Genomic DNA, 27,882 nt, shown 5'->3' with positions numbered 1-27,882 from the left:
ATCCATGTTTGTTGCCAGAGACTACCAGCCTCGCTCCAATCACATGCCAATCGACCTATTCACACAACACACTTCCATATACATGCCTTCACAACATGAATAACGCCTCCCCACACCTCCCCCTCTCATGTAAATCTGAAAGTAGTCTCTCTAAACATATGGGCTCATAACCACCCAGTCAAGCGTAAGAAAATCGAAAATTACCTGTATAAACTTAAAGCAGATGTGATCCTACTACAGGAAACAAAAGTCACCCATAAGGAAATGGCATTGTTAAGGAGAAATTGGCTCAATACTTCTTTTGCTCCCCTGCCATCAATAAAAATGGAGGACTAGTCATGCTAATCTAAAAAGAATCAGGCATGTGTATCGATTCTTAAATCACAGATGATAAAGATAGATGGATCCTATCAAAACTCTCTAAAACACCAGCTTTTTCCAAGTTCTCAACGTGTATAGCCCAAACACTGATGACCCAGAGTTTTGGGAATCCATATCACTTCCCCTAAACCAAATTCCTCCTGATAGCATCATTATGTTTGGAGGAGACCTTTTTTTGATAAAGTTTATTGATTTTACAAACTGCAACAAAAGAAAACAATATCAGAAGAACAAGTTATTTATCGTCTGTAACGATCTTTCTCATAGAGACTCTATCTAACCACAAATTCCTTACCTCCCTTGCCATCCTCTCGGTTCTGTGAATCGTGCTCGCTGTATTAATAGGTTCCCAAGTCTAGGAAACTGCACATATGTCACTACCAATTCCCTTTTAGGATCTGGGTCTGGAGGCACGGACATAGGCCCCTCAGATCATTCCTGAGGGGAGTGGCATCAGTGTGGAGCTGCACAGCACCACCTACTGACTGACACGCAAAGGTACAGCTGAAAAAGTATCCGGATTGGGGGAATATTCAAAAGGTGAGGAATATGTGGTTACATAGTCTACCAGAAAGAGTGTTACCAAAGGTAAGTAACTTGTTTTTTAAGGGTGAGTTTGGTACATTGCATTGCGATTGGGCATAGGCATGTATGTGTGTCGGCTGTAGACTGGCTGGATGTAGGAAGGTGTATTCACGATTGTGACGGGATAAAGAATAATGTGCAAGGTGTGTGAGATGTAGTTGGGAGTGTGTTGGATTGTGTCATGGGGTTTAAAGTGTCATGTGGTTGGTTGCAGGCATATGTGTAAACTGCACTGCAGTTAATTTGAATGCAGGCTGTAGTGAGTACTGGCGGGTCTGGTGCGAATGAGGGTATGGTGGTATGTGTTAACAAGTAAATGTGTTGTGATTGAGTGTGGTAGTGTGTGCTGAATCAAGTGTGATGTTATTGGATGAGGAAGTATGGGTTTTGTGGTGATGCTGTACTTCTCAGGTGGAGTTGAGTGGCATGTTATGAAGTAAAATGTAGGAAAGTGTACTAAGCTGGGGACTGGGAATGTTATGAGCATGCTGGACATGGGTTGTAGTTGCTGTGAGTGTACTATGGTATTTCGGGTATGTTGTGATCCAATCCTGCTTGAGTGACTGATCTTTGGCACCACTGTTTTAAAAATTGGTAGACTGTAATGCGTCAAACTGTAATCATAATGTAAGGGATTGTATATTTGGAAACTATTTGTTTATTCAATTTCAACGAGGGCAGACTAGTGCTTATTTAACTCGCAAACATTATTTGACTTTGAGAATGTAGATTGTTCGAAGTTGAGGACCAGGGATTGACGGTTAATTGTAGCTAAGGTTGTAAATGCTCGGTCCTATCTCATTCTTGAACCATACACGCCTCAAGTGGAGGAAAGAAAGGTAATTTGTAATTGCATCTCCTCTGGGCTTTCTGTGCACATCCTTCATTTCATTATGCTTTATTTTAGGCCATTACACGGATAATGGAAAGAGATGGCGTGAGCGAGGAGTCTGCAAAACACCGACTCGCTAACCAGATGACAAACTGCCAACGAGTGGAACATGCCAATGTAGTTCTGTGTACTCTTTGGGAGCCGGAAGTGACACAAAATCAGGTATGAATAATTGAGCAAACACTATTTTGAGCACTGGATTTGAAATGTAATGACTCTTTATTGGGTTGTCCTAGATAGCAAGTGACCATGTGCCACAGGGATGACTTTCAGACAATACTGGTTTTTCAACCAATAACATTAAGCGTTGCATGCATAGAAACTTTGGCTGATAAACCAGGTTTGGGTGAAAGTCACTTTCAAGGTACGGGCTCAATGTGGCAGCTCTGGACTATTGGTGACCGCGCTGTAGATTACAACTTTTCTTTGCAGATGAGAACAGGACGACTCTTACCTCTCTAATTTCCTATACTTCATCTATATGTGTCCCAAGTATGGGAAAATGTGTGAGTTCTTTACTAAAGCTAGAGCATTTGAGATGCCCAATCAATGGGTGCCCACCTTCAAATTGTCTGCGCTTGTTTTCGGTCCAAATTATTCTGAGTTACAGGACAAGGTCGAATGCAAGTTTCATTTGTTTTATCACCTTCTAAAGAATTTGGTGCATTAATATGTGTTTATAAGACCAGATGCTCAAACCTTCTTTTCATAGATAAGTGTGTCTATCTTTGGAAATTCAGCCTTGACTCAAGGATTATGTCTATTGAAAATGTTTGAGGGTCTGACTTGGCCTAACGGCCGAGATAAGCAATAATGCATTGAACCAAAGAATTGTGGTACATATTTTTTTGCAAGACTGTAAGAAAAGAAAGTAAGTCAATCTACAGTGAAACGCCTACGTAAACCACAACCACCAATGGTCGAACATATATATATATACATATATGTGTGTGTGTGTGTGTGTGTGTGTGTATATATATGTGTATATATATATATATATATATATATATATATATATATATATATATATATATATATATATATATATATATATATATATATATATATATATATATCCAACAAGTACAGGATACCCTTTCGATTAAGGCCACAGGAAAGATGTATTTTTTCTCCCGTAATTTTAATGGCAGCCTGCAGACAAGTCACTAGACAGGAACCACATCACAAAAGTCTTTACGCCAGACGCGTTTCGGGACTCAACCTTCCCTTCTTCTGTGGCGAGTTGTTGTGGAGAGATGAAAGCACTGTTGCATAGCGCACCTTTCATTTTAAACACCTGCCGTGTTGGGCATGGCCCCGCACAGCCTTCTGGATGTCGTAGTTTGCTGCTTTTCTTCCCATCTGGGCGTGCTACTCATTTCCAAAATAAAACAAAGTTATTTCCCAAGTGGGGTGGATGTGGGTACTGTAGGTCACCTGCCCCGCTTTCTGGCTGTCACTTCGAGCAGGCGGGCACCACCCTGCAATGGCGCCAACACTCATTCCTTCCTCATGCACAAACACCGAGCATGGTGTCTGTTCGGACCCGCACAGCAGCGGTGGGCCTTAAATCACGACCGGGAACGGCCGTTATCAATCCAACAAGTACAGGATACCCTTTCGATTAAGGCCACAGGAAAGATGTACTTTTTCTCATTTAATTTTAATGGCAGCCTGCAGACAAGTCACTAGACAGGAACCACATCACAAAAGTCTTTACGCCAGACGCGTTTCGGGACTCAACCTTCCCTTCTTCTGTGGCGAGTTGTTGTTGTGAGATGAAAGCACTGTTGCACAGCGCACCTTTCATTTTAAACACCTGCCGTGTTGGGCATGGCCCCGCACAGCCTTTTTTTTTTTTTTTTTTGTTTTTTTGTATGTTCTTATATAGCGCTCGAATCACCGGGGAGGTATCTCGGCGCTTGCCTTGGGAACCCATCCTGGCTTTTCCCTGTGAGATAGCCCCTACAGGGCATCCCCAAGGTGAAAGCCAGGCATCCCGCCGCGGGGGGGCCGTTGTGAAGATTAAGCAAGCTTAATGCCAAGATTTGCAGAGTGAGAACCCATGATTAGGGCAGGCACCGGAGCGAGAATTATCGAGTCCGTGGACATTTGAGCTCAAGACCCTGCCGCGTCGGGAATTGAACCCTGGTCCCGGGTCTGACCTCTGCTCCCGGGTCTGCCTGTTCTAACCAGTGAGCCACACTTCTCCATGGATGTCGTAGTTTGCTGCTTTTCTTCCCATGTGGGCATGCTACTCATTTCCAAAATAAAACAAAGTTCTTTCCCAAGTGGGGTGGATGTGGGTACTGTAGGTCACCTGCCCCGCTTTCTGGCTGTCACTTCGAGCAGGCGGGCACCACCCTGCAATGGCGCCAACACTCATTCCTTCCTTATGCACAAACACCGAGCATGGTGTCTGTTCGGACCCGCACAGCAGCGGTGGGCCTTAAATTACGACCAGGATCAATCAATCAATCAATCAAGGCATTTATATAGCGCACTACTCACCCGGAGGGTCTCAAGGCGCTGGGGGGAGGGGGTCCGCTACTGCTCGAACAGCCAGGTCTTGAGCTGCTTCCTGAAGGTGAGGTGGTCTTGGGTCAGGCGGAGGTGGGTCGGAAGGGAGTTCCAAGTCTTGGCGGCCAGGTAGGAGAAGGACCTTCCTCCTGTGGTGGCTCTTCGGATGCGGGGGACGGCGGCGAGGGCGTGGCTGGTCGATCGAAGCTGGCGTTTGGGAGCGTAGAAGTTGAGGCGGCTGTTGAGGTATCCTGGGCCTTGGTTGTGAAGGGCTTTGTGTGCGTGGGTGAGGAGCCGGAAGGTGATTCTCTTGTTGACCGGAGGCCAGTGCAGGTCTCAGGTGTCCGGAGATGTGGCTGCGGCGGGGGATGTCCAGGATGAGTCGTGCTGAGGTGTTCTGGATCCGCTGGAGTCTCTTCTGGAGTATGGCGGTGGTTCCGGCGTAGAGGGAGTTGCCGTAGTCCAGACGGCTGGTGACGAGGTCTTCCTGGTCTCGGTGGGGATCCATCGGAAGATCTTACGTAGCATGCGCAGGATGTTGAAGCACGACGAGGAGACGGCGTTGACTTGTCTGGTCATGGAGAGGGAGGAGTCCAGGATGAAGCCCAGGTTGCGTGCGTGGTCTGTGGGTTTGGGTGCGCTGCCCAGGGCGGGGGGCCACCAGGAGTCGTCCCAGGCGGAGGGTGAAGATCCCAGGATGAGGACTTCCGTCTTGTCCGAGTTCAGTTTCAGGCGACTGTTCATCATCCACTTGGCAACGTCTGTCATCCCTTCGTGTAGGTTGGCTCTGGCGGTGGCGGGGTCGTTGGTGAGGGAGAGGATCAGCTGGGTGTCGTCGGCATAGGAGATGATGTTGAGGTTGTGCTGGCGTGCGATGGCTGCGAGGGGGCTCATGTTGACGTTGAAGAGTGTTGGGCTGAGCGAGGAGCCTTGAGGAACGCCGCAGATGACTTCGGTGGCCTCCGATCTGAACGGGGGGAGGCGGACTCTCTGTGTCCTTCCGGCGAGGAAGGAGATGATCCACTCCAGTGCCTTCTCCTGGATTCCGACGTTGCTGAGGCGCTGTACTAGGGTACGGTGGCAGACAGTGTTGAAGGCCGCGGAGAGGTCTAGGAGGATGAGGGCTGCTGTTTCTCCGTTGTCAAGCAGGGCTCGGATGTCATCGGTGGCTGCGATCAGGGCGGTCTCGGTGCTGTGGTTGGCCCGGAAGCCAGACTGCGAGAGGTCGAGGGAGCCGTTCGTCTCGAGGAAGGCGGCCAGTTGCTTGTTGACGGTCTTCTCGATGACTTTTGCCGGAAACGGGAGCAGCGAGATGGGGCGGTAGTTCTTGAGGTCGGTGGGGTCGGCTGATGGCTTTTTAAGTAGGGCGCTGAGTTCGGCGTGCTTCCAGCTCTCCGGGAAGGTAGCGGTGTCGAAGGAGGTGTTGATGATGTCCCGCAGGTGGGGTGCGATGACAGCGTCGGCCTTGTTGAAGACGTGGTGAGGGCAGGGGTCTGTCTGAGATCCTGAGTGGATGGAGTTCATCGTGCGGACGGTGTCTTCGGTGCTGATCGGGGTCCAGGCGCGCAGGGTGGTTGTGGGGGGCGGTGGTTCGGTTGTGGCGTGCGTCGGTTGAGTGCTGAAGCTGTTGTGTATGTCCGCGATCTTGTTGTGGAAGTAGGAGGCGAGGGAGTTGCAGAGGTCTTGCGAAGGGGTGATGTCGTTGTTTCCGGCGTTGGGGTTGGAGAGCTCTTTCACGATGTTGAAGAGTTCTTTGCTGTTGTGTGCGTTGTTGTCCAGTCGTTCCTTGAATGCGGTTTTCTTGGTGGCGTGGATCAGTTGGTAGTGTTTTCGGGTGGCGAGCTTGAGGGCAGTCATGTTGTCCGGTGTTGGGTCTCTGCGCCAGGTTTTCTCGAGTGCTCTGCAGTTCTTCTTGGAGCTCTTGAGTTCGTCGTTAAACCATGGTGCTTTCTTGCTGCCGGGTCTGCTCGGCGGGGTCTTCAGAGGGGCGAGGTCGTCTGCGCAGTCGCTGATCCATTTTGTGAGGTTGGTGGCCGCTTGGCTGGGGTTCGTTGTGCTGGTGGGAGGGTTCTTGCTCAGGGAGGTAGCGAGCTGGTCTGCAGTGATCTTGTTCCAGCTTCTGCGGGGAACCTGTTGCTGGTGATGGTGGAACGTGGTCCTTCTGAAGCTGAAGTGGACGCAGCTGTGGTCCGTCCAGTGGAGTCCCGTGGCGTGGCTGAAGGCGATGTCCTTGCTGGAAGAGAAGACCGGGTCGAGTGTGTGTCCGGCGTAGTGGGTGGGGGTGGTCACCAGTTGCTTGAGTCTGAGGTTGGCGAGGTTGTCCAGCAGGGTGGTGGTGTTGCGGTCGTTGTTGTTCTCCAGGTGGAAGTTGAGGTCCCCGAGGAGGATGTAGTCGGCGGAGGGAGGGCGTGCGGGCTGATGAAGTCGGCGATGTCTTCGCTGAATTGTGTGCGTGGTCCCGGGGGTCTGTAGATGAGGGTGCCTCTGAGGGTGGTCTTGGGGTTGACGTGGATCTGGAAGTGCAGGTGTTCGGCGGGTGCGAGGGTATCGTCGGTGTCGGTCGTGATGCGGATGGTGTTCCTGTGGATGATGGCGATGCCTCCTCCTGTCTGGTTGATGCGGTCCCTCCGGATGATCTTGTAGCCGTACGGGATGGCGATGGCGATGTCGGGCGCTGAGGAGGCGTTCATCCAGGTTTCCGTGAGGAAGGCGACGTCTGGGGCTGTGTTGTCGAGCAGGTTCCAGAGCTCGACGGCGTGTCTGTGGACGGAGCGGGTGTTGAGCAGGATGCACTTCAGGTGGGTGCTGCTGGAGTTCGGCTTGGTGGGTGCTGGTGTGGCGTGGGTCCGGTTGCAGGTGAACTTGCAGGAGTGGCAGCTGAAGGGTCCGTGGGTGCGTCTTGGTGCGGCTCGGTAGCAGACCGTGGTTCGGCCGGTGTTGAGTGCGTTGAGTTCGGTGGCGTTCTAGGTCTGTCGGGTCGGCTTCCGTCGGTGGGGGCCAGGGGTCCTGGCACTGGGCGCGGTGGCTGGGGCTGCGGGAGCAGGCACGGGCACAGGAGCTTGGGGGTGACCAGGCCGGAAGGCACAGTGGTCACTCCCTGGTTCTGGTCAGGCTCCCCTTAAGAAGGGAGCCGGTCGGGAGGCGGGGGGCGGGGCCGCGGGCTAGGGCGGCGGGAAAAGCTGGAGCGGGCTTGGCGGCCCTCGGGTAGCTGGGGCTGCGGGAGGCTGGTGTGGGCTCGGCGGCCCTCGGGTGGCTGGGGCTGCGGGAGGCTGGTGTGGGCTCGGCGGCCCTCGGTGGCTGGGGCTGCGGGAGCAGGCACGGGCACAGGAGCTTGGGGGTGACCAGGCATCCACTTGGAAATTACCTGGCACTACAGATCCCAGACAGCCGCAGTGGTAGGACACGCCCAGTGCGGCGGGATCTGTTTGAATATTTGCATTAAAGAAGGCGTCCCTTAGGTATCTTAACCTTTGCCATTGAAGAAGAATAAATGAAGTTTTTTGGATCCATTTCGTGTGGTTTCTTCCGAATGGGTTTCCTGCTTTGTTGGATATATATATATATATATATATATATATATATATATCTATATCTATATCTATCCACAAGAAACAGGAAACCCAACCCTCCCGACATCCGCCATCGGTGTTGCAGATGTCGGGAGGAAACAGAACTGGTAGCATTGCAGGATGAGGCCAGGTTCGAGCTCAAATGACAGCTGGAAAGCGGGGCAGGTCCCCATTTTGACTGTGTCTTTACCACTTGGATTTATATATGTTTTATTGGACAATGACAGCGCACCCACTGGGGAAGTAACGGTACGCACTACATCATCCAGAGGGCCACGGGGGTGGCCACACCCATCAGGGCAGGTGGTGTTCATTTAAGGGTGCAACCAGCGCAGCGCTCTCATTTCTGCCACGAACAAACGCTGCTGATGAAGAGATTCTGTCTCGAAACGCGCACAGCGTATGAAGTGTAATTGAAGCATGCTCGTTGTGGTGACTCTGCAGGCAAGCTGTTCATTAAACCTACGAGCTTATTTAAAAGTTTCCAGAAGCCTCTTTTCATTTGGGTTTCCTGTTTCTTGTGGATGTAATTCGGCTGTCCCGGCCGAGAGGAGAGGCTCACCTGCTGGTGCGGGGCCCGCTACAGCGCCATCGGTGTTGCAGATGTCGGGAGGAAACAGAACTGGTAGCATTGCAGGATGAGGCCAGGTTCGAGCCCAAATGACAGCTGGAAAGCGGGGCAGGTCTCCATTTTGACTGTGTCTTTACCACTTGGATTTATATATGTTTTATTGGACAATGACAGCGCACCCACTGGGGAAGTAACGGTACGCACTACATCATCCAGAGGGCCACGGGGGTGGCCACACCCATCAGGGCAGGTGGTGTTCATTTAAGGGTGCGACCAGCGCAGCGCTCTCATTTCTGCCACGAACAAACGCTGCTGATGAAGAGATTCTGTCTCGAAACGCGTACAGCGTATGAAGTGTAATTGAAGCATGCTCGTTGTGGTGACTCTGCAGGCAAGCTGTTCATTAAACCTACGAGCTTATTTAAAAGTTTCCAGAAGCCTCTTTTCATTTGAGTTTCCTGTTTCTTGTGGATATATATATATATATATATATATATATATATATATATATATGTGTGTATATGTGTGTATGTATATATATATATATTAGTCACTCCTCCGAATCAACGAAAGTAATGGGCGCACACGCGCTGCCTTTCCACAGTTAATTTATTAGTTATTACAGCTTGAAAACAAACAAACGATCAACGCGTTTCAGTGCTCCTGGCACCTTGCTCACGATCACTTTTTTTACATTTTTCCCTGTTTTTTAAAGTAACCAATAACATTGGATGTTACCTCACATCCTGTTTACTCTAGGCATTGTGGTATTTGCAGTTTTTTTGAAAGAGTCTGTTATGTGAAGTTGCACCAACTGGTTTTACATGTCCAAGAGTCTTAGTTCTTTATTTATTCATTGCGTCATGAATAACTGTTATATTACAAGGCGAATGTTCCTTTGTAAATTATTTACATCCCTCCAGTGGGATTATGTCTTTGTTAACCATTTTACTCGTGATGCCTTGTATTGCATTTTCCGCCGTCATTTTTTGTGTAATGTCTTTTCCCTCCAGTGGTAAAAACTGCAAATACCACAATGCCTAGAGTAAACAGGATGTGAGGTAACATCCAATGTTATTGGTTACTTTAAAAAACAGGGAAAAATGTAAAAAAAAGTGATCGTGAGCAAGGTGCCAGGAGCACTGAAACGCGTTGATCGTTTGTTTGTTTTCAAGCTGTAATAACTAATAAATTAACTGTGGAAAGGCAGCGCGTGTGCGCCCATTACTTTCGTTGATTCGGAGGAGTGACTAATATTGAACGGCGAGGTTCCGCCGTAGGTGAACGCACCCACATTGAGCGCTCGCAGGGCTGGGAAACCAGGAACCGGCGTGTGAAGATATATATATATATATATATATATATATATATATATATATATATATATATATATATATATATATATATATATATATATATATATATCTATCCACACACAAGTTTGGCGTGCTTAAGCCGCTTGAGCGGCGGGCTCACGACGGGGTTCGCCGACCCCCTCCAATTACACACACTTCAGGCCTGAAATCCTTTGCAGGAAAAACCAGAGTCGAAGCCCAATTGTCACGGTGCAGCATCAGTGTTTAATCAGCCGAAAAAACAAATACGCCCGACGCGTTTCGAGATCAGCCGATCTCTTGGTCACGGGTGGAGCTTGCCAGCACCATCAATCATTTAAAGGTACATTGCATACTAGTCACGTGATCATAGACATAGAGAAAGTAAAATACACTCTGTGTTTCCAATTCATAAATGGACAAATATATACAGGAGCGGAATTCAAAAATAAGCAAGTTGTCATTCATGGTCTGACAAAATACGATACAAAATTAAACGGAGTCCACAATATTTGTGGACTCCGTTTAATTTTGTATCGTATTTTGTCAGACCATGAATGACAACTTGCTTATTTTTGAATTCCGCTCCTGTATATATTTGTCCATTTATGAATTGGAAACACAGAGTGTATTTTACTTTCTCTATGTCTATGATCACGTGACTAGTATGCAATGTACCTTTAAATGATTGATGGTGCTGGCAAGCTCCACCCGTGACCAAGAGATCGGCTGATCTCGAAACGCGTCGGGCGTATTTGTTTTTTCGGCTGATTAAACACTGATGCTGCACCGTGACAATTGGGCTTCGACTCTGGTTTTTCCTGCAAAGGATTTCAGGCCTGAAGTGTGTGTAATATATATATATATGTGTGTGTGTGTATATATATATATATATATTTATATATATATGTATATAGCGTAGCTTGTCACACCGAACCAAGAAAGTCCAATAATAGCAACAAAGAGCCGACCCATGAAGTGCTGGTGAACAGTGGTTTATTCTTTCAAAGCCAGCGCTGCCGCCATGACGCGTTTCACCTCCCAAGGAGGCTTGATCACTATATGTATATATATATATGTATATATGTATATATTTACATGCTTTGCATGTTGCACACCTCTCAAAGCCTTTTTTGGTGAGCTAATTAGTATTTATAGAGACTTCGGGACTACTGCTAACTAGTCACTTGTACTGCACGCTTTTCTGAATGTAATGATAGGGGTAGTTGGCATATTGTCCCCTATGACTGGGTCACTCAAAACAAGTTGCCAATTTTTTTTGATTATTTTCATAAGGCTATTCCTTTGTTTGTTATACTTTAGGATAAGCCTGGGGCTGTTGGTCGTGTTGTCCTTAGTGTTTGACTGTTTTATCTGACTACGTGTGGGTTTGAACAGCAAATCTCTTTTAGACATTGATTTAGTATGTGCAATGGCTTGATCTATAACCTTATGTCCCTAGCCTCTTGCCAGGAATCTCATTTTACATTCTTGTTGTGCTAAGTTTAGATCATCATCATTGCTACACACCCTACGAATACGCAACATTTCACCATATGGTATACTTAACACTGTGTGTTTTGGATCAAAGCTGCTAGAATGTAGGACTGTGTTCCCTGCTGTATGTTTACGATGTAATCGCGTATGTATGCTCTTATTTTGTACATATACCTCCACATCCAGGAAACATATACTGGTTGTACTTATGTCAGATGTGAATTGTAAGTTCAGATCATTGTTGTTAAGTTCATTAATGAATTTCTCAGCACTTGTTCTATCACCACGCCATATTATGAACAGGTCATCGATAAACCAGACACACTTAATCACATTTTCTGTCCAATATTTCCTGTGTTTTATTTTCAATACCTTCTCCTCCCACCACCCCATGTGGAGACAGGCGTAGCTGGGTGAAAAACCCATAGCTACGCCTTTCTCCTGGTGGTATACCAGCTGTTGGAACATGAAGAAGTTATTGTTTAAACAGAAATTGGTAAGATCAATCAGTAGTTTATGTGCATGATATTCTATGGGCCTTGTGCCCAGCAAGTATTCAATCGCCTTAAGTCCATCCCTATGATGCATTGAGGTATATAGGTTAGATACATCCATGGACACCAGAACATACTCATCTTCCCATTTGAAATCATGCAGTTGTTTTAGATCTTCAGGAATTCCTGCTGAGCGCCCGCTTCTATCCCTGTTACCTCACTTTCAATTTATTAAATTTTGGGTTGGGCAGCCGCATTAGGCTCTTAGAATACTATAAGGTATAATGAATCGTGAACAAGAAGCCTCAGATTTGTTTAAAAACCTAAGTACAGGTTCTTCTATTACTGTAGCAATGGCCGCAACTACTCAGACGAAACAGGAGGGACTTAGAGCCAAATTTGTAAAACTTGAGAAATTGAAAAGAGCAGAACTTAATAAGTGGTGGGATGCGGCAACACTGAAACAATATTTATCTGTGAACCGCATTCCTAGGTGGTTAAGATCTACAATAATCCCTACTTATGAAGATCTGGAACCAGATTTGCTGGATAAGTGGGAGCGAGAGTTGAGTACTAGTTCCAGTAACTTGATGAGAATATTGATTGATAATGCAGAACGTAAGATAGCTAAATTATTAGCAGAGATACAGGCCTGCGAAGATGAAATGAAACTACTTAATTTACCAGAAGCTACTGTGAAGAATTATAATATGCTAGATGAGATATTGACAAATTTACAAGCAGACATAAAAAGGAGAAAGGCCCGCAAAATCAAGAGGGATGAACAGGATTATACATCAGGCAGAGTATTTACCTTTGCACGCAAAATTGACTATCTTTTTACAAAGGGACAAGGTAATAAGAGAGGATTGACACCCATGAGTTCAGCTGTAAATACATCTACCAGTAGCTTATCTACAAATGAGAATGATGATAATTCTGAAACTCGTAATGCTCCCACACCTGATAACACCAATTTTTTAGAAGAAGTACAAAGAATCAGGAAGGGGAATCGAGATACAGGGGGGAGATTTGGGAATGCCCCGCTAGGAAGACAAGGAGAGGGGGCCGTGGCAAACGCAGGAGAAGTAGTCCCAGAAATGAGAGAGAAACTGCGGTCTTGGAGGAAGTAAACACGGGTACTAATGAAATTGAAGTGATTAACCTGTCATCTATTGAATTGTCTGAAAGTATGATTAGTGTACTGAAGAAGGGTCTTGGATACTGTCCTACAAAGTCTATTGATTGGTATCTTACTAAAATTGATTTGTATAAGTTTGTCCGATTATTGAAACTAAAAAAATCTTTTTTGAGAAAGGATAATGTCGCAGCTAGACTGACTAATAAACCCATACTGAGTAACATAACTATTCAAGACCTCCATGATACTAAATTATTGTTGTCATTGACAGAATCTGAAGAAGATCCGGTTACGATGAGTTCACTTTTGGGGGATTTAGAGATTAATCCGGGATTAGCATCTGAAAGTGGGTTTAAGGAGAAATCCAAATGGACACCGCAGTTATCTGCTGGTAATGTAGTTGATGCTTTCTATAAATCCGTCAATATGGAAATAGACAACATAATACTAAAAGAAAAACACAAGAGGAAAGTTTCAGACAACCTAAAGATAGATGAAAGGGAAGCACTTAGAAAACTGACTGATCATCCAGACCTTATTATACGCAGTGCAGATAAGGGTGGTAACATTGTTGTTATGAATCGCAAGGATTACAATGAAGAAATCTTATTACAACTAGGAGATAGCAGATATTATGAGAGGATAAGTATTAATCCCTTGGAAGATGTTAAGAATAAGATCAATATGAAGCTCAAGGATTGGTATGATAGTTCTTTACTAGATCATGATGAATATCTATATCTTAAAATACAATCACCAAGGGCACCGTGTATGTATTGCTTACCTAAAATACATAAAAATCGAAAAAACCACCAGGTAGGCCTATAATATCAGGTATCGGTGGGCCTACAGAGAGAATATCTCAATTTGTTGATTCATACTTAAGACCCTTTGTTCGTAATTTACCCTCCCATATTGAGGATACCAAACATGTGCTGAATATTACGAATGATATAGTTTGGGACAGTGACATGATACTGGCTACCCTTGATGTGGTATCCTTATATTCTAATATTGATCACGAATTGGGAATCCAAGCTATAGAAAACTTCTTGAATAAAAGACCAGCCGAATATTTGGATCACACATCAATGTTACTAGAGATGACAAGAATGGTACTGGAAAATAACTACTTCTTATTTGAATCTACGTGGTATAAACAAAAACTTGGTACAGCAATGGGTTCCAAATTTGCTCCGTCCTTCGCGAACCTCTTTATGGGGAGACTGGAGGCGGAGTGGATTTGGGGCAAAAGGGACAACAGTGGATCGATCACATTTATTACTGGGGTAGATTCATTGACGATTGTTTATTGTTTTGGAGAGGAACTACGGACGAGTTGGAGTCTTTTTTCAAGTATCTTAACACTAATAACTTAAATATGACTTTTACTACACATCATGACAAAAAACATCTGACCTTTTTGGATATTCAACTTTATGTGGAAAATAACAGACTGCATAGTCGCATGTTTCGTAAAGAAACCAGTTGTAATGCGCTATTACGAGCCGATAGTTGCCATCCCAAAAGTCAAATTAACTCTATACCCTATGGGGAAATGATAAGAGCAAGAAGGAATTGCTCTAAATAAACTGATTTTCAAGACAATGTACAGGATATGGTTAACAGGTTTAAAAACAGAGGTTACTCGAGTGATGTGATAAAGAAAGCTGTAAACAGAGTTTCTAAATTGCAAAGAGAGGTTACACTGAAACCTAAAGTTAAGAATGATGAATCCAAGTGTAATCAGAAAGTCAGAATGATTACTAGTTTTGGTAAAGGAAGCCATAAATTGTATAACATTCTGCAGAAACACTGGCATATGTTGCGTTCTGATAGAGATTTAATTCCATTTCTTATGGACAAACCGAGTGTTACATATCGTAAAGGGATGACTATTGCTAATTTTGTTAGTCCAAGTTACCCCAAACCCTCAACAATAACAAGTCAAAGTGATTGGTTACGCTCACGTCCAAAAGGTTTTCACTACTGTGGTAACTGCAGTTCTTGCAGGTGGGCTGTGAAGAAAGTACAAAAGTTTGAATATAATAATACAGGTACATTTTATATTGATACATTTATCAATCGCGAAACAACATTTGTAATTTATGTAATTGTTTGCTCATGTGGAAAAATTTATGTGGGTAGCACGGTCAGAAGACTCAGAGACCGAATGGTGGAACACTACCGGGCTCTGATAAATGGAGATACTCGGTATCCTATTGCTTCACATGCCATTCAGAATAGAAATGACTCTAAGAATCACAATTTTTGTTATCATGGTATTGAGCATGTAACTTTGGATAAACGGGGTGGCAACAGACTGCTAAAACTAAGAAGGAGAGAGGCAAGGTGGATTATGGTCCTTCAAACTGTAGAAGATGGTCTTAATATTGATTCAGAGCTGCAATTCTTCTTAGGAGATCAATAGTATTGGTACCTTGGACTATATTATCAAGTTGAAGACATGAAGTGAGTAAAGGTAAAATTAGTTTGAATGTTAAACCGAGAGAGATTACAATTCAACTACTTTTTGTGTAATGTATATTCATTTAATTAGCATCCTTTGTTTTAAGACTGTTAATACCTTTTGTGATAAATGGTAGACCAACCATAGAGTTATGGGAACTTCGAATGTCTATGTCACGACCCTACTTTAATTTATTGAGGTACATATTATACGTCAGTATATGACTACTAGAAAGAACAACTTGAGGTGATGTGGGACGCTCGATGTCCAGATGCCCGGGCTTGTGCCCTGTGAATCGAGGGGGGCCTTAGATGGTGACCATAAATAAGGTATTTCTGGGCCTAATATGTGTGATGGAAATATTAGCGACAATTGAGCACATTAGATCTAATCTTTGCCCACACTAATGGCGGATACTTTACTGATGATAGCCCATCTGATTATGGCGTCTATGTTGAAAATCGATTTCGATGTTTACATAACGGTTCTATACTAATAATATACACAAAGAATTAAAGAAATAAACTGATAATTATAATTGCGCCGTCATGAGAAAAAATAAAAAATCTTTAGTTATTTGTCGGGATAAAATTAATAACTGTACAATTTGATGAGAATACATTAATAAGATTTTAAATATATATAACCGTTTGACTGTTAACACTAATGATCATTAACCAATATGTGTGAAGGAAATATTAGCGAAAACTGATCATATTGAGCACAATAGATATAATCCTTGCCCATTCTAAAATGGCGGACACTTTAAATGACGATAACTCAACTGATTTTGGCGTCCATGCTGAAATCGATTTTGATAATAGTATGTTTAAATAACGGTGCAATACTAGTAATATGCACAAAGAATTAATTAAATCAAAAATATAATTAATGATAATTAAATCTGAGCCGTCATAAGACATTTTGAAATTTTTACAATTTTTTTTATAATTGCCGTAAATACAATTATAAATCGTATAAATTGTTGATAATACCCGAATACGGTTTCTTAAAATAATTATAAACTGTTTGACTAATAATAATAATGATCGGTAAATGGCTACAAACCTAGAACTACTAGAGAAGTACTACTTAAGCAATATGGCGCTTAACATAGACGCCAGCGAACCGAACACGGAAGGACTGTGCCGCGATATTGTGGTGAGTTATTATTCGATTGATTTAAATGAAGGGCAATGAAATATCTTTACTAAATATTGAATTGAACGTTTCTCAAACAGATATTCGTTACTTTGAAACTTTAAGGATGTCTGGGAACTAAAGGATTATTTTGAGTGGATTATGAGAAACGAAGGATATTGTTAAATTGGGAGTAGGTAAGTCTTACTCTGTAACATGCGATAATTCGTGTCAGTAGTAATTAGATATATAGGAGATGCAAATGCTTCCCTATACGAATTCTGTCTTTTAGATTAGATCGGTTAAACTGGATTCGTAATAAAGAAAAGTGAAGAAGACTAGGTGGTCTGGCTATCAGGACAGGTAACGATTTGTGATTACGATTATCACTTAATACATAGAAAATTGAGTGACATTTATTAATATAGGTTTAGCTTACTGAAATTATACCCTATTTTAGTTCTTTAGTGAGCAGCGATTACGGATGAAGTCAAATATACTTTGAAACTAGAAGTCGAAAGAGTAAGAAGCCTACTATCTAATTATTATTGTGAGTGGCTAGCAGAATGAATTAATTTTCAACAGTTCAATAAATAAAACTAATAATTTTGAGATAATAATATTTTTTACTTTGACAGATTCAAAGGTGTACACTGACCGAACTTAATATTAAAAAATTGAATAATAAGAACAGCTGTTAATGATAGTAAGTAGAGCTGTTTACTAGCCTTTCTCGCCACTGGACACGAGCTGTGGGTTGGGACTAAGAGTGCCCTTATATCATTTCAGGTTAAGCCTTTAGAACTCTTTACTACAAAGAAAATGTTGGAACTTGAAATGAGTAATCACTGATTATAGGTAATATTTCTTTTTAATTGTCTTATTTGGCTTAAATAACCAAATGTTTTGTGAACTATAAAGAGACACTGGGAGTCACAACATGGATACAAGCTAGGATCGAAATGTCACATTTATGAGGGGACTATGATTTCACACTTAGGTGGTGAATTTATAATTAAATATAAAAACCTTTGGACAATGGTATATACTATGGATAAATTAGAAAGAGAGGTAGATTATATTATTTTCTTATTATTTTCTGGCTTGCAGCCCTGAGGAAGTTGATTAGGCATGAGACAGATGCCCAACGAAACACGTGTTGGCTGCGGATTGTGTTAAAGAAGTCTTTTGAATTGTGAAGTCTGAAAAAGAAGTCTTTTGAATTGTGAAGTCTGAAGTCCAAAATAAAGTGGATCTACATTACGTTTACCTATGAACTCTGGTGTCTGACTTGAAGGACTGACAATGGACTAATATCTACTATTACTGATGGTTGAATATTGATACAAGGATACTTTACTTTGAGTGCTCAGCGAGACATTTTGGATTCTATGTATTGTTGCTTTGGCCAAATGACTACATTTCCTCCTTTATCGGAGTTACGTATGATTATAGAGTCATTTTCCTGCAATGTTTTCATTAATTAATGGTATTTCTGCAGCTGAGCATTATGTTTCTTTTTCTGTTTTTTAGTTTTTGCCTGCAACTTCCGGACTTCAGATGTGATTATGTCATTAAACGTATCAATGGAATCCCTTGTCATTACTGGCACAAATTTAGATTTTGCTTTGAAATTCGTGACTGGTGCAGTGTTGATATTAATCCCCATGTTTTCCTATGTTACCTGGGTGTTTTCTTCACAAGTTAAAACATCTCTTTCCATCATATTGAGGTCACGGATCAAATTGACATCTGCGGCCGTAAGATGTACATGGCTTCTTTGCTGTGTCGCCATGGGGTTTTGCTATTGTTGTTTTATCTGTTCTCAGTTGATATTTCTGAAGTTTTATTTTTCGAATATATTAATATATATCCACCCGTGTCTGTGGGTATTAAAAACTGCTCTCAATACAAAATGTTCTTCTGCATGATCCAGATTGATTATTGCCAGATTTGTGCTGGAATTTTCACTTGTGCTGTTGGTAATTATTTTTGGCGCCATCCTCTCTTGTTCGATTTCTTGTTGCTTTGCACACTTCCTCCTACTTTGCCGGCGCCTTGCATTTCTCCTTTGTTTGGATAGTTGTTTGGCTTCCTGGGGCGGAGTGTTTGGCGCCTTTGATCCCGTAAAAACTGAACTCATCTACTAGAGTATAACCCTTTTTATTATATTTTATTTGTCTTGATGTACTCAGATTTGTCTCTGCTTCAGTTGTGGGATGTTGCTAGTCCAAAAAATTTCACATCAAGCCAGGTTTTCGTTTCATGACTTGGTGGTAACCGCACACAAAGACTGAGACGATTGGAATCGAAATTAATTATAAGGTTCAAAACCAAGCAGCCAGCTGGCCTCAACGGCGATGAAGAACTTTATGTTCATCTATAACGTAGTAATATTGATGAACGTTGGGAAATGCATATCTGCTACAACAGTGCAATTAGACTCTCCACTTTATTGTTAAACAAGTAATCAATTGCCTCTAGTGACAGACCGAACATGTTGGATGTGGGAACTCACAGCAAATGACTTTATGTTAAAGCACAATGTGGGATACAGGACAACAGCGGGGACGTAGGGCACTCAGCCCTGAATTGTAATAGACATTAAAGTCTCAAGTTACGCATAAAATCAATCATCTGGTACTATGATGGCTGATTTAACACGCACGTGTGTATCACGAGCGTCAAGGAAGCGAAGGATCCTGTAAAAATAGGCACGCTCCTCATGCAGTAACTAAAAAAATCCTCGCTGATGTGTATAACCCACATTCTGTAATGCATGATGTAATGCAAAGTGACAACACAGTCATAACTACAAGTTCCATCATGCCCCAGATAATTAAAGGGGCGTGTAATTATATAAATATGGAAAGTGAAATGGGACTAATCACTAATACTACCGTGAACAGGAACTTCGGTTCGAAACGCGTAGGAGGTGTTGTCACGTTTGAATAAATCACTGCGTTTAAACCAAGAAGTGTGCCGCGATACTTTTCTTTGTATTGTGTATATATGTATGTGATCAAGGCCTCTGTGAAGGCCGAAACGTCATGTTGTGGTGTGCCGTCTCCCCGACGAAATAAAATACACTGCTCACCTGCACTTGGGTCTCCTCTCTTCTTCTGCGCTGCGGTATCCAGGATTGGGCTCCAGGCGAGAGCAAGCAGGGACTGTATATATATATATATATATATATATATATATATATATATATATATATATATATATATATATATATATATATATATACACACACACACCACACACACTTCCTTTAATGCCAAAATAACCAAAAACAGGGCGGATGCATTTCGGCTTGGTCTTTAGCCTCTTCAGCGCCAGATGGTTATGACAGGAAGCGGGCGTATCCACTGATTTAAATATCCATTGCCCTTCTGTCAGGTGACAACAGACTCCGCCCCCCGAACAGCATTGGATCGAAATTGCTGTAGGATTGGGTACATGCAGGACGCCGAATGCGTCAGGACTGCATGTACCAACATGCCGTAGGCTGGATTACTGCAGCAACGGGGGTAGATTGAATAGTGCGGTCCAAAGTCACCAAAATGTAACATGGCCGGTGCATCCTCGTCTTCCCTCAACTGCACCAACCTTGAAGTTAATATATATAATTGTGTATATATATATATATGTGTGTATATATATGTATGTATATACATACACACACATAAACATAGGTTGTCAATAAACTTGGCTGTTTTGTGCATCAAAAGAGCCAAAGTATGTTCTAAATATACTGTCAACAAGATTAGGATGTGCATAAATAAAGTTTCTTGGTGTCTCACTGTGGTAGCGGATAGTATGCTTAAGAATAAATAGCAATATACATTAATGGAAAAAACTGTCTTGAAAGTTTTATCAGGTTTTCTGTGATTGACCTAGATGAGAAGGGGTTACACATTATAATCCCCTCTCCCAGAGGCCAGTAGTAATGTACGTACTCTTTGAAAGACAGTTTTAGAAAGGAAACAATGATTAAAGTTTACTATAGAATATTGGGTGCTATTTTGGTGTGTAACCCCCCCCATCTCGGTAAATTAGGTTTGTGAAAGTGGTATTAGCTGGTGCATGTAACCAATTTATGTGTGAACGCGTGGCTTCTGTGGCTCTCCATTGCATAGGTTGAGGGGAGGGTACAAAGCCAGTAGAGTATAAGATCTAATTTAATCTCTTCTGCTGGTAAGAAAATGTATACAGTAAGTTATTTTACACGTCTGTCGTTGCTTTGGACTGTAGGCTTACAATTAATTTTTAATAGAATTCTTCACCAATTTTGTGAGAACGAGCTCCACACACCAGATGTCATTTTTTAGATCTAGCGGTCTAGTTGCCTTTAACACATTGTTAATTATGCCTTAAAATATACATAGTGATTCATTTTACAAATCTTCCTTTGCTTTGCACTGGAAGCTTGCAATTAATGCTTACCAGAATTGTTCATCAATTTTGTGAGAATAGCCGCCGCTCACTAGATCTCACTCCTTGGGTCTAGCTTGGCAGTGCTAATATCTGTTGACCTATTGATACCTGCGCTTTAAAAGAAGAGTGGGCTTTGGCTCTACCCAGAGAAGTATTACTGTGTTCATCTCATGCTGTTAGCTGCTTGGTGTAGCAATGCCCTCATATGGAATGCTTCCGTTGCAATGCGTAAGGGACTATTTTACATCTTAAAAGTACTCTGAGTCTCATACATTACAGTTTTTTTCATTTAGATGCATTATATATAAAAAACAGTCTTTTTTTAATTTTGTTTTTCACTGCAGTAGACTTTTTAAAGGTTTTAGTTAAGAGCTCAAAATGCAACCCCTACCTCTTGGCAATGCTTGTTATTAAAGTGATGTTGTTACACTGTAATAATGACATTGGCTCATATTTTTATGTTTTGCAGGTGCAGAAAGCTTGGAATCTCCTACTCCAGCGTATTGGCCAAGAATTTGTGACACCTAGACCGCTTTTATAATGTGATTATTTTACGAGTGCACAAAGATGTCTGTCATGCTATCTTATGTATATATTCCAGCACTGTTATATAACGTATATATTCAAGATGGATTTCATTTAATTTCCCAGTACATTGCACATCAACAGCTCTTCAGGACCAGGTTATCTTATATTGTTGGTTAATTCTCCTTGATTAAATGTTTTCTGCACTTTGTGTGCATGTTGTCTTGTATAATAATTCTCGAAGATGTTTTTATATTTGATGGATCTTGGAGATTTAAGATTGAGGAACGTTCTAATGCCTTTCATTGATCAATTTTGTTTTCTTTAGAATGTGGCAATCTTGAACAGCTTTTGGTAACTCTTGGCTTTCAAGAGCATTCGGTCAAAATATCGAGTTAAAAAAATGAGTTACACACAGCTTAATCAAAATAAAAAGTTGCTACTTATAAATACATTGTTGCATTTTAAATACCTTGTTTACTTTGAAAAAAAATGTACGCACTTAGTAAAAATGTGTTCAACCTAATTTTTGACTAAACACAGTAATAGATTAATTACATTTTTTGCCAAAGATTAAGATGGCCTGGGTAGCAAGGATGGTCCGTTGTAAGGGTGGTGGTGGGGGGAAGAAGCTGAAGTAGTAACTATCCACATCCCCATGACCGAGGATTGGTGGCTATAGTTGCAGTTTTAGGCATAGATGTTTTTGGAGCTATTGAATGATCTTTTTGGCAACCACAGTTAGCATTTAGAAATGTTTGCAAAGGTGTACCAATTAGTAATGAAAATCTGCTTTAATTACCTTTTTCAAAATACAGGTGACAGGTTTGTAAACAATAATGAATTGGGAACGAAATATAGTTGTTAACTCCATTTATTGAAAAGGTATGTTTGAGGCATGTGAGCTGTAGATCACATGCTGTGCATAGCTCACTATCTAGTGTTGGGTCTGGATGTTTGCACCTTAATTTTTCTTCGAAGAAGTCCTTCCAGTCACAAGGTAGGTGACTCCTCCTTTTGATGATAGTGCGCATGGGCATCGACTCCATTGTTGGATAGTTTTTTTCCCGCATCGGGTTCTGACATCTATTGCTGCGCTCCTGTTCGACACCGTTCCTTCGGTTTCCCTCGGTGCGCATGATACTCACCCTCAACTTTATTGTTTTCAATCGCGTTTTCCCCTTTATCACGTATCGTATTTACTTCCAAAAACCAAACTTTCGATCAGAAACCTCGTAAAAGGCCGTTGGGTCTACCCGCGTCAGGCTTTACCATCATTCGATGGAACGAACTCCCTTTAAATTTTGCCCTCGCGAAATACCGCGCACTGACTCACATTAAGTGTGTAATCTGTATTTGTCCCCCGGACACAGAGAACAGGACTGCGAGGCGTGCCAGGCTTTCTGCTCCAAGAAGACACTTTGCAACCGTCTAGCTGGACTTCGCGACATACAAAGCCAGCACACAAGCTCTATTCCGTACATCTTCGGACACCAATCGGACGAAGAGGCCAGTCAGGCCATAGGAACAGAGGAGGAGCAGGAGCCGTTCGCCATCCCAGAGCTTGACTCTGACCAAGAGGACGACATCCCACATGGGCAAAGTACCATGAGTACAGCTCCTCCCTTGTCCCAAGACCCAACTCCACAAAAGAAGGCGGCTCCGGTCCAACCTGCGCCCTCGGGCTCCGGCCGGCATCGAGACAATGCTTCTGACGCCCCATCCTCTGGCTCGGCACCAAAGCCTACCAAAAAGCCTTCTGGCTCAGAAAAGATTCTCTCCAAATCCAGTTCGGAGCCGAGACCTTCGGGGTCGAAATACAAGTCCGGCACCGATCCCCACCATTCGGCACCGAAACACACTACTGATCCAAAAACATCAACACCCAAGACTTCGGCACTTAAACATTCGGCGCACAATTAGATGTGCCCAAATTGCCCAAAAAGACTGTTTCAGTTCTCCGATCGACAAACTGTATCCGAAACAAAAATTGCTGTATATTCATCCTCAAACTGGACATATCACCACTAAAGTGACTTTAAAAAGAAGGACTGGTACAGAGGAAGAATACCACATTCCTTTAAATAAGAGAAGCATTGGAACAACCTTCCCCTCCTCCTCTTCCTCTTCATTCACCTCCTTAACCTCAGTTTCAGCCTATTTTACCTGAACATTCACCTGACAACCAGGAGGATGGGGATGGGGATGATACTCAACCAATGCAAGCCCCATGGAATTATTACAATACCAATTCGCCCACAGGCAATGATCCTGATGTATACCCTAACAAGCCCTCTCCACCAGATGACAGTGTAGGCTACATTGAGTTATTGGGCCGAGCTGCCAACTACCATAGGGTGTCGCTACAGAAGGTGTCCTTAGAAGAGGACTTCCGCTTTGAAACACTCAGTACCACATAGACTACCTATGCTTAAGGTAATGATCAGGCATGTAGATGATACTTTTAACGACTCTGTCAGAGCTCGTATTCTTACCCCTAGCAAAGACAAAAAATACAAGTCAGCACCATCGGACCCAATATGTTTAAAAGGTCAGTTACCACTAGACTCCCTGGTTGTGGCCAATACAAGGAAAAGGGCCAAATCCCAGACAACAGGGGATGCTCCAACCCCAGATAAAGAATCCAAACTTATTGATGCTTCCGGGAAAAGGGTAGCCTCTCTGGTGGCCAATTTCTGGTGTATCTCCAACACTCTGGCATTGCTAGCATGATATGACCGTGCGCACTGGGACGAGATGGAGCAATTAATACAATATTTGCCCCAGGAACACAGATCTAAGGCACAAGACCTGGTGCGTGATGGGCAACTTACTCCCAATAACGCTATATGATGTTCCCTAGATACTGCAGACACTGCTGCTAGAGCGGTAAACACCAGTGTCCTATTGAGAAGACATGCTTGGCTTCGCACATCAGGGTTCAAACCAGAGATGCAAACCTCCATTTTTAACACTCCATTTGATAAAGAGCGTCTATTTGGCCTGTGGTAGATTCTTCACTAGAGAAAATGAAGGACACTGAAATGGCCAAATCCATGGAAGCCCTTCAGTCAGCACAAAGCTGTGGTTCCTTTCGGCGCACCTTTTGCTGCGGAGGCTCTAAAAATACCTCCTCAGAGACCACCTCCACCTAAAAGGGCAATAACCAACCCTCTCCATCTAGGGGTTACTTCAGAGGGGGTTACAGAGGTAACAACGGCAAAGGCAGGGGCAGGGGTTCAAACACACGCACCTCCCTCTCCATTACAAAGCAGTGACTTGCCTCCACTTTCCCGACCACTTAACACCAGTCAGGGGAAGACTGTCAGATTTCTTACCAATCTGGCAGTCAATAACAACAGACAATTGGGTACTACAAATTATCCGTTCTGGTTACTGCGTGGAGTTCGTCAACACTCCTCCAAACATTCCACCAAAGTCACACAAACTCACCAGATCACCTACACTTCCTGAAACAAGGTTCAGTCTCTACATCTGAAAGGAGCTATAGAACCCTTACAATCGCAACATCACGGGTCTGGCGTATACTCTTTTTACTTCCTAATACCCCAAAAAGATGGTTCTCTGAGACCAATCGTAAATCTCAGAGAACTAAACCTCTACATTCAGTCAGATCATTTCCACATGGTGACACTGCAACAAGTATTACCTCTGCTACAAAAAGATGACTTTCTGTCTACTTAGATCTAAAAGGGGCCTATTTTCATATTCCAATCCACCCCGCTCATGGCAGATTCCGCAGGTTAATGGTAGCAGGTCAACACTCTATCAGTTCAAGGTATTCCCATTCGGAGTCACCACTGCCCCGAGAGTCTTCACAAAGTGTCTGGCGGTAGTAGCTGCTCAACTAAGAACACAATGCATCCATGTCTTCCCATACTTGGACAACTGGCTCACCAAAGCCAGCACGTACCAGCAATGCCTTCGGCACACTTTCAAAATAATCCAGTTACTACATCAACTAGGGTTCACAATCAATGCGACAGAATTGCATCTCCAACCAGCCAATACTCAGGAATGGGAGACAACCTTTACAACGCAACTTTTACTACGCAGTGCCATTACGACGCATCTTTTACAACGAAAACCATTACAACGCATTGCGCTGGGGGGCGCTCTAGGATAGGGAATAGGTTTAATTTACTATCCAACACCTTCCCTACTATCCACGGGGACTGGAGTTGGAATAGTAAATTAAACAATTCACTATCCAGCGCCCCAAAGCACTATGCGTTGTAAAGGCATGCATTGTGAAAACCGCGTTGTAAAGGCATGCGTTGTGAAAGCATGCGTTGTGATGTCATACATCCCTCAGGACTACCTAGGAGCCACGCTAAATACTCAAAAATCCCTGGCGTTTCCCAGCGCAGCCAAAATTCGAAATATTCAGGCTTTAGTTCTCGGATTTCAACCCAATAATTGGATTCCAGCTCTGGTGTATATGCAATTGCTGGGAATTATGGCATCTTGCATCATAATCCTCCCCCATGCCAAACTGCACATGCGTCCACTTCAAGAATGCTTAGGCAGTCAGTGGAACCAGTCACAGTGTCTATTGAACGATCTAGTGTTGGTAAGCGTCCGTACTCATTGCTCTCTGCAGTGGTGGAACACACAAAATTTGTCAAAAGGACGGCCTTTTATAGACCCGGTTCCACAGATGAGTACTGACAGCGGACGTGTCCCTCACTGGCTGGGGAGCTCATCTACAACTAATGTAAGCTTTCTAGGGCTACTTCAACTCAAATAACTCCATACAAATGACTGAAGGAAGACATGAAAGTGACACTCAACCAAAATACTGATGTTTCGAAAAATACAATTGCTTTATTCATATGATATTCTGATTATAGATTTATAAACCACATAAACAGAGACAATAACAATAACCACGCAGTAGTGATAGAGACTTTCACAAACGCACAACATACATACCACATTCATACTATCCCACATAAAACTCAATTCATACACAAATACTAGGATAAATTATAACAAGAAGTGCAATTATTGATGATATGCAATCTATATAGATGAATTGATGGATCTTTTAATGGAAACGGGTACAAGTCTAACTCGACGCGCGTTTCGACTGAAACACAGTCTTCATCAGGAGTTTCAGATTTTAAACGTTGTGCTGTATGGAGAGAAATTATATACATATAGTCTTATGTATACAATAGACCGTGTCACTTTAAAGTTACTAAAAACAATTAATACATAAACAAGGTGAGGATTAAAAAAAAAAAAAACACCTGCGGCCTATCAGGAAATACATCCTATATCATAATGTCTCACATTTACTCAAAATGAGCTGCTGCCTTTAAACAATAAACATACATGTTTTTATAATGGAGAGAGTGATTGCATACACATGTTTATTAACAACTAGCAGCCCGTCCCGACGTTGTCCGGGTTTGAATTGCTGCCGGCCAGTAGTATATTGTTTTGTAGGATTTCGTTTTGATAGCATTTCTTATCTGTGACAGGCCTGTGAAACGCTCCGATTCACAGTGCACTGCTGATGCACTTAAGAGTGCGCGTTCAGTAGTGTGTGAACTCGAGTTTCCCTGCTTTATTTTTCCTTGCAATATTATATAGCGCGAACTCGACAACATGGCATGAGCACAATATACATTACAGAAGAACACATTCATTTGTGGTAGGCACAGGGAGACAAAGCGATTTGCCTGGAATCACAGGATGTTGAGCTGATGCCGAGATTCGAACATAGCTCCCCAGCTCTAAAGTTCGCAATTCTAGAGGTGTGTCTAAAAGTGTATTCCCGTGCTGGCCATCAATGAGAGAGACCTGTGCATTTTTCAAATGGGTGGTGAAAAAAATATGAGTATGTTGCTGGAGATGTGAGCCGCCGTGCCACCAATGTACTTACCGGGGAGGGTAAACACCCATAATTCCGCAACTTTCTTTCCGCATACCATCACTCCGCATACTTTCATTACGAAAGTACCATGACTCCGCAATGCCATTATAACGCATGGCATTACATTTTATATGCTTTTACCACGCATACATTTACAACGAAATTCGGAGAAGTGTGGCTCAGGGGTTAGAGGCAGCAGACCTGGAAGCTGAGATCGGTCCTGGACCAGGGTTCAATTCCCCGGGTCTTGGGCTAAAAATTCCACGGACTCGATAATTCTCGCCCCGGTGCCTCCTCGACTCACGGGTTCACACTCTGCGACTCTGGGCAATAGCTTGCTTAATCTCCACAACGGCCCCTCGCGGCGGGATGCCTGACTTTCACCTTGTGGATACCCTGCTATCTCACAGGGGAATAC

At 43.1% G+C, this 27,882-nt stretch overlaps 1 protein-coding gene across 3 annotated transcripts in view; it reads left to right on the top strand.

The window, feature by feature from the left end:
- Positions 1 to 22,013, top strand: part of COASY (Coenzyme A synthase) — a 194,725-nt gene extending 172,712 nt beyond the window's left edge. For all 3 annotated transcript variants that reach the window (XM_078645376.1, XM_078645375.1, XM_078645377.1), the window contains 2 exons: positions 1,874 to 2,020; positions 21,504 to 22,013. In XM_078645376.1, coding sequence (XP_078501502.1) covers positions 1,874 to 2,020; positions 21,504 to 21,575 — 219 coding nt within the window. In that variant the 3' untranslated portion in view covers positions 21,576 to 22,013. The remainder of the gene's footprint in view (positions 1 to 1,873; positions 2,021 to 21,503) is intronic.
- The last annotated feature ends 5,869 nt before the right edge of the window (positions 22,014 to 27,882 follow it).

The sequence above is a fragment of the Lissotriton helveticus genome, chromosome 5_1 (assembly GCF_964261635.1).
Source record: "Lissotriton helveticus chromosome 5_1, aLisHel1.1, whole genome shotgun sequence".
Classification (NCBI taxonomy): domain Eukaryota; kingdom Metazoa; phylum Chordata; class Amphibia; order Caudata; family Salamandridae; genus Lissotriton; species Lissotriton helveticus.
This window is presented reverse-complemented; position numbering and strand designations above follow the sequence as displayed.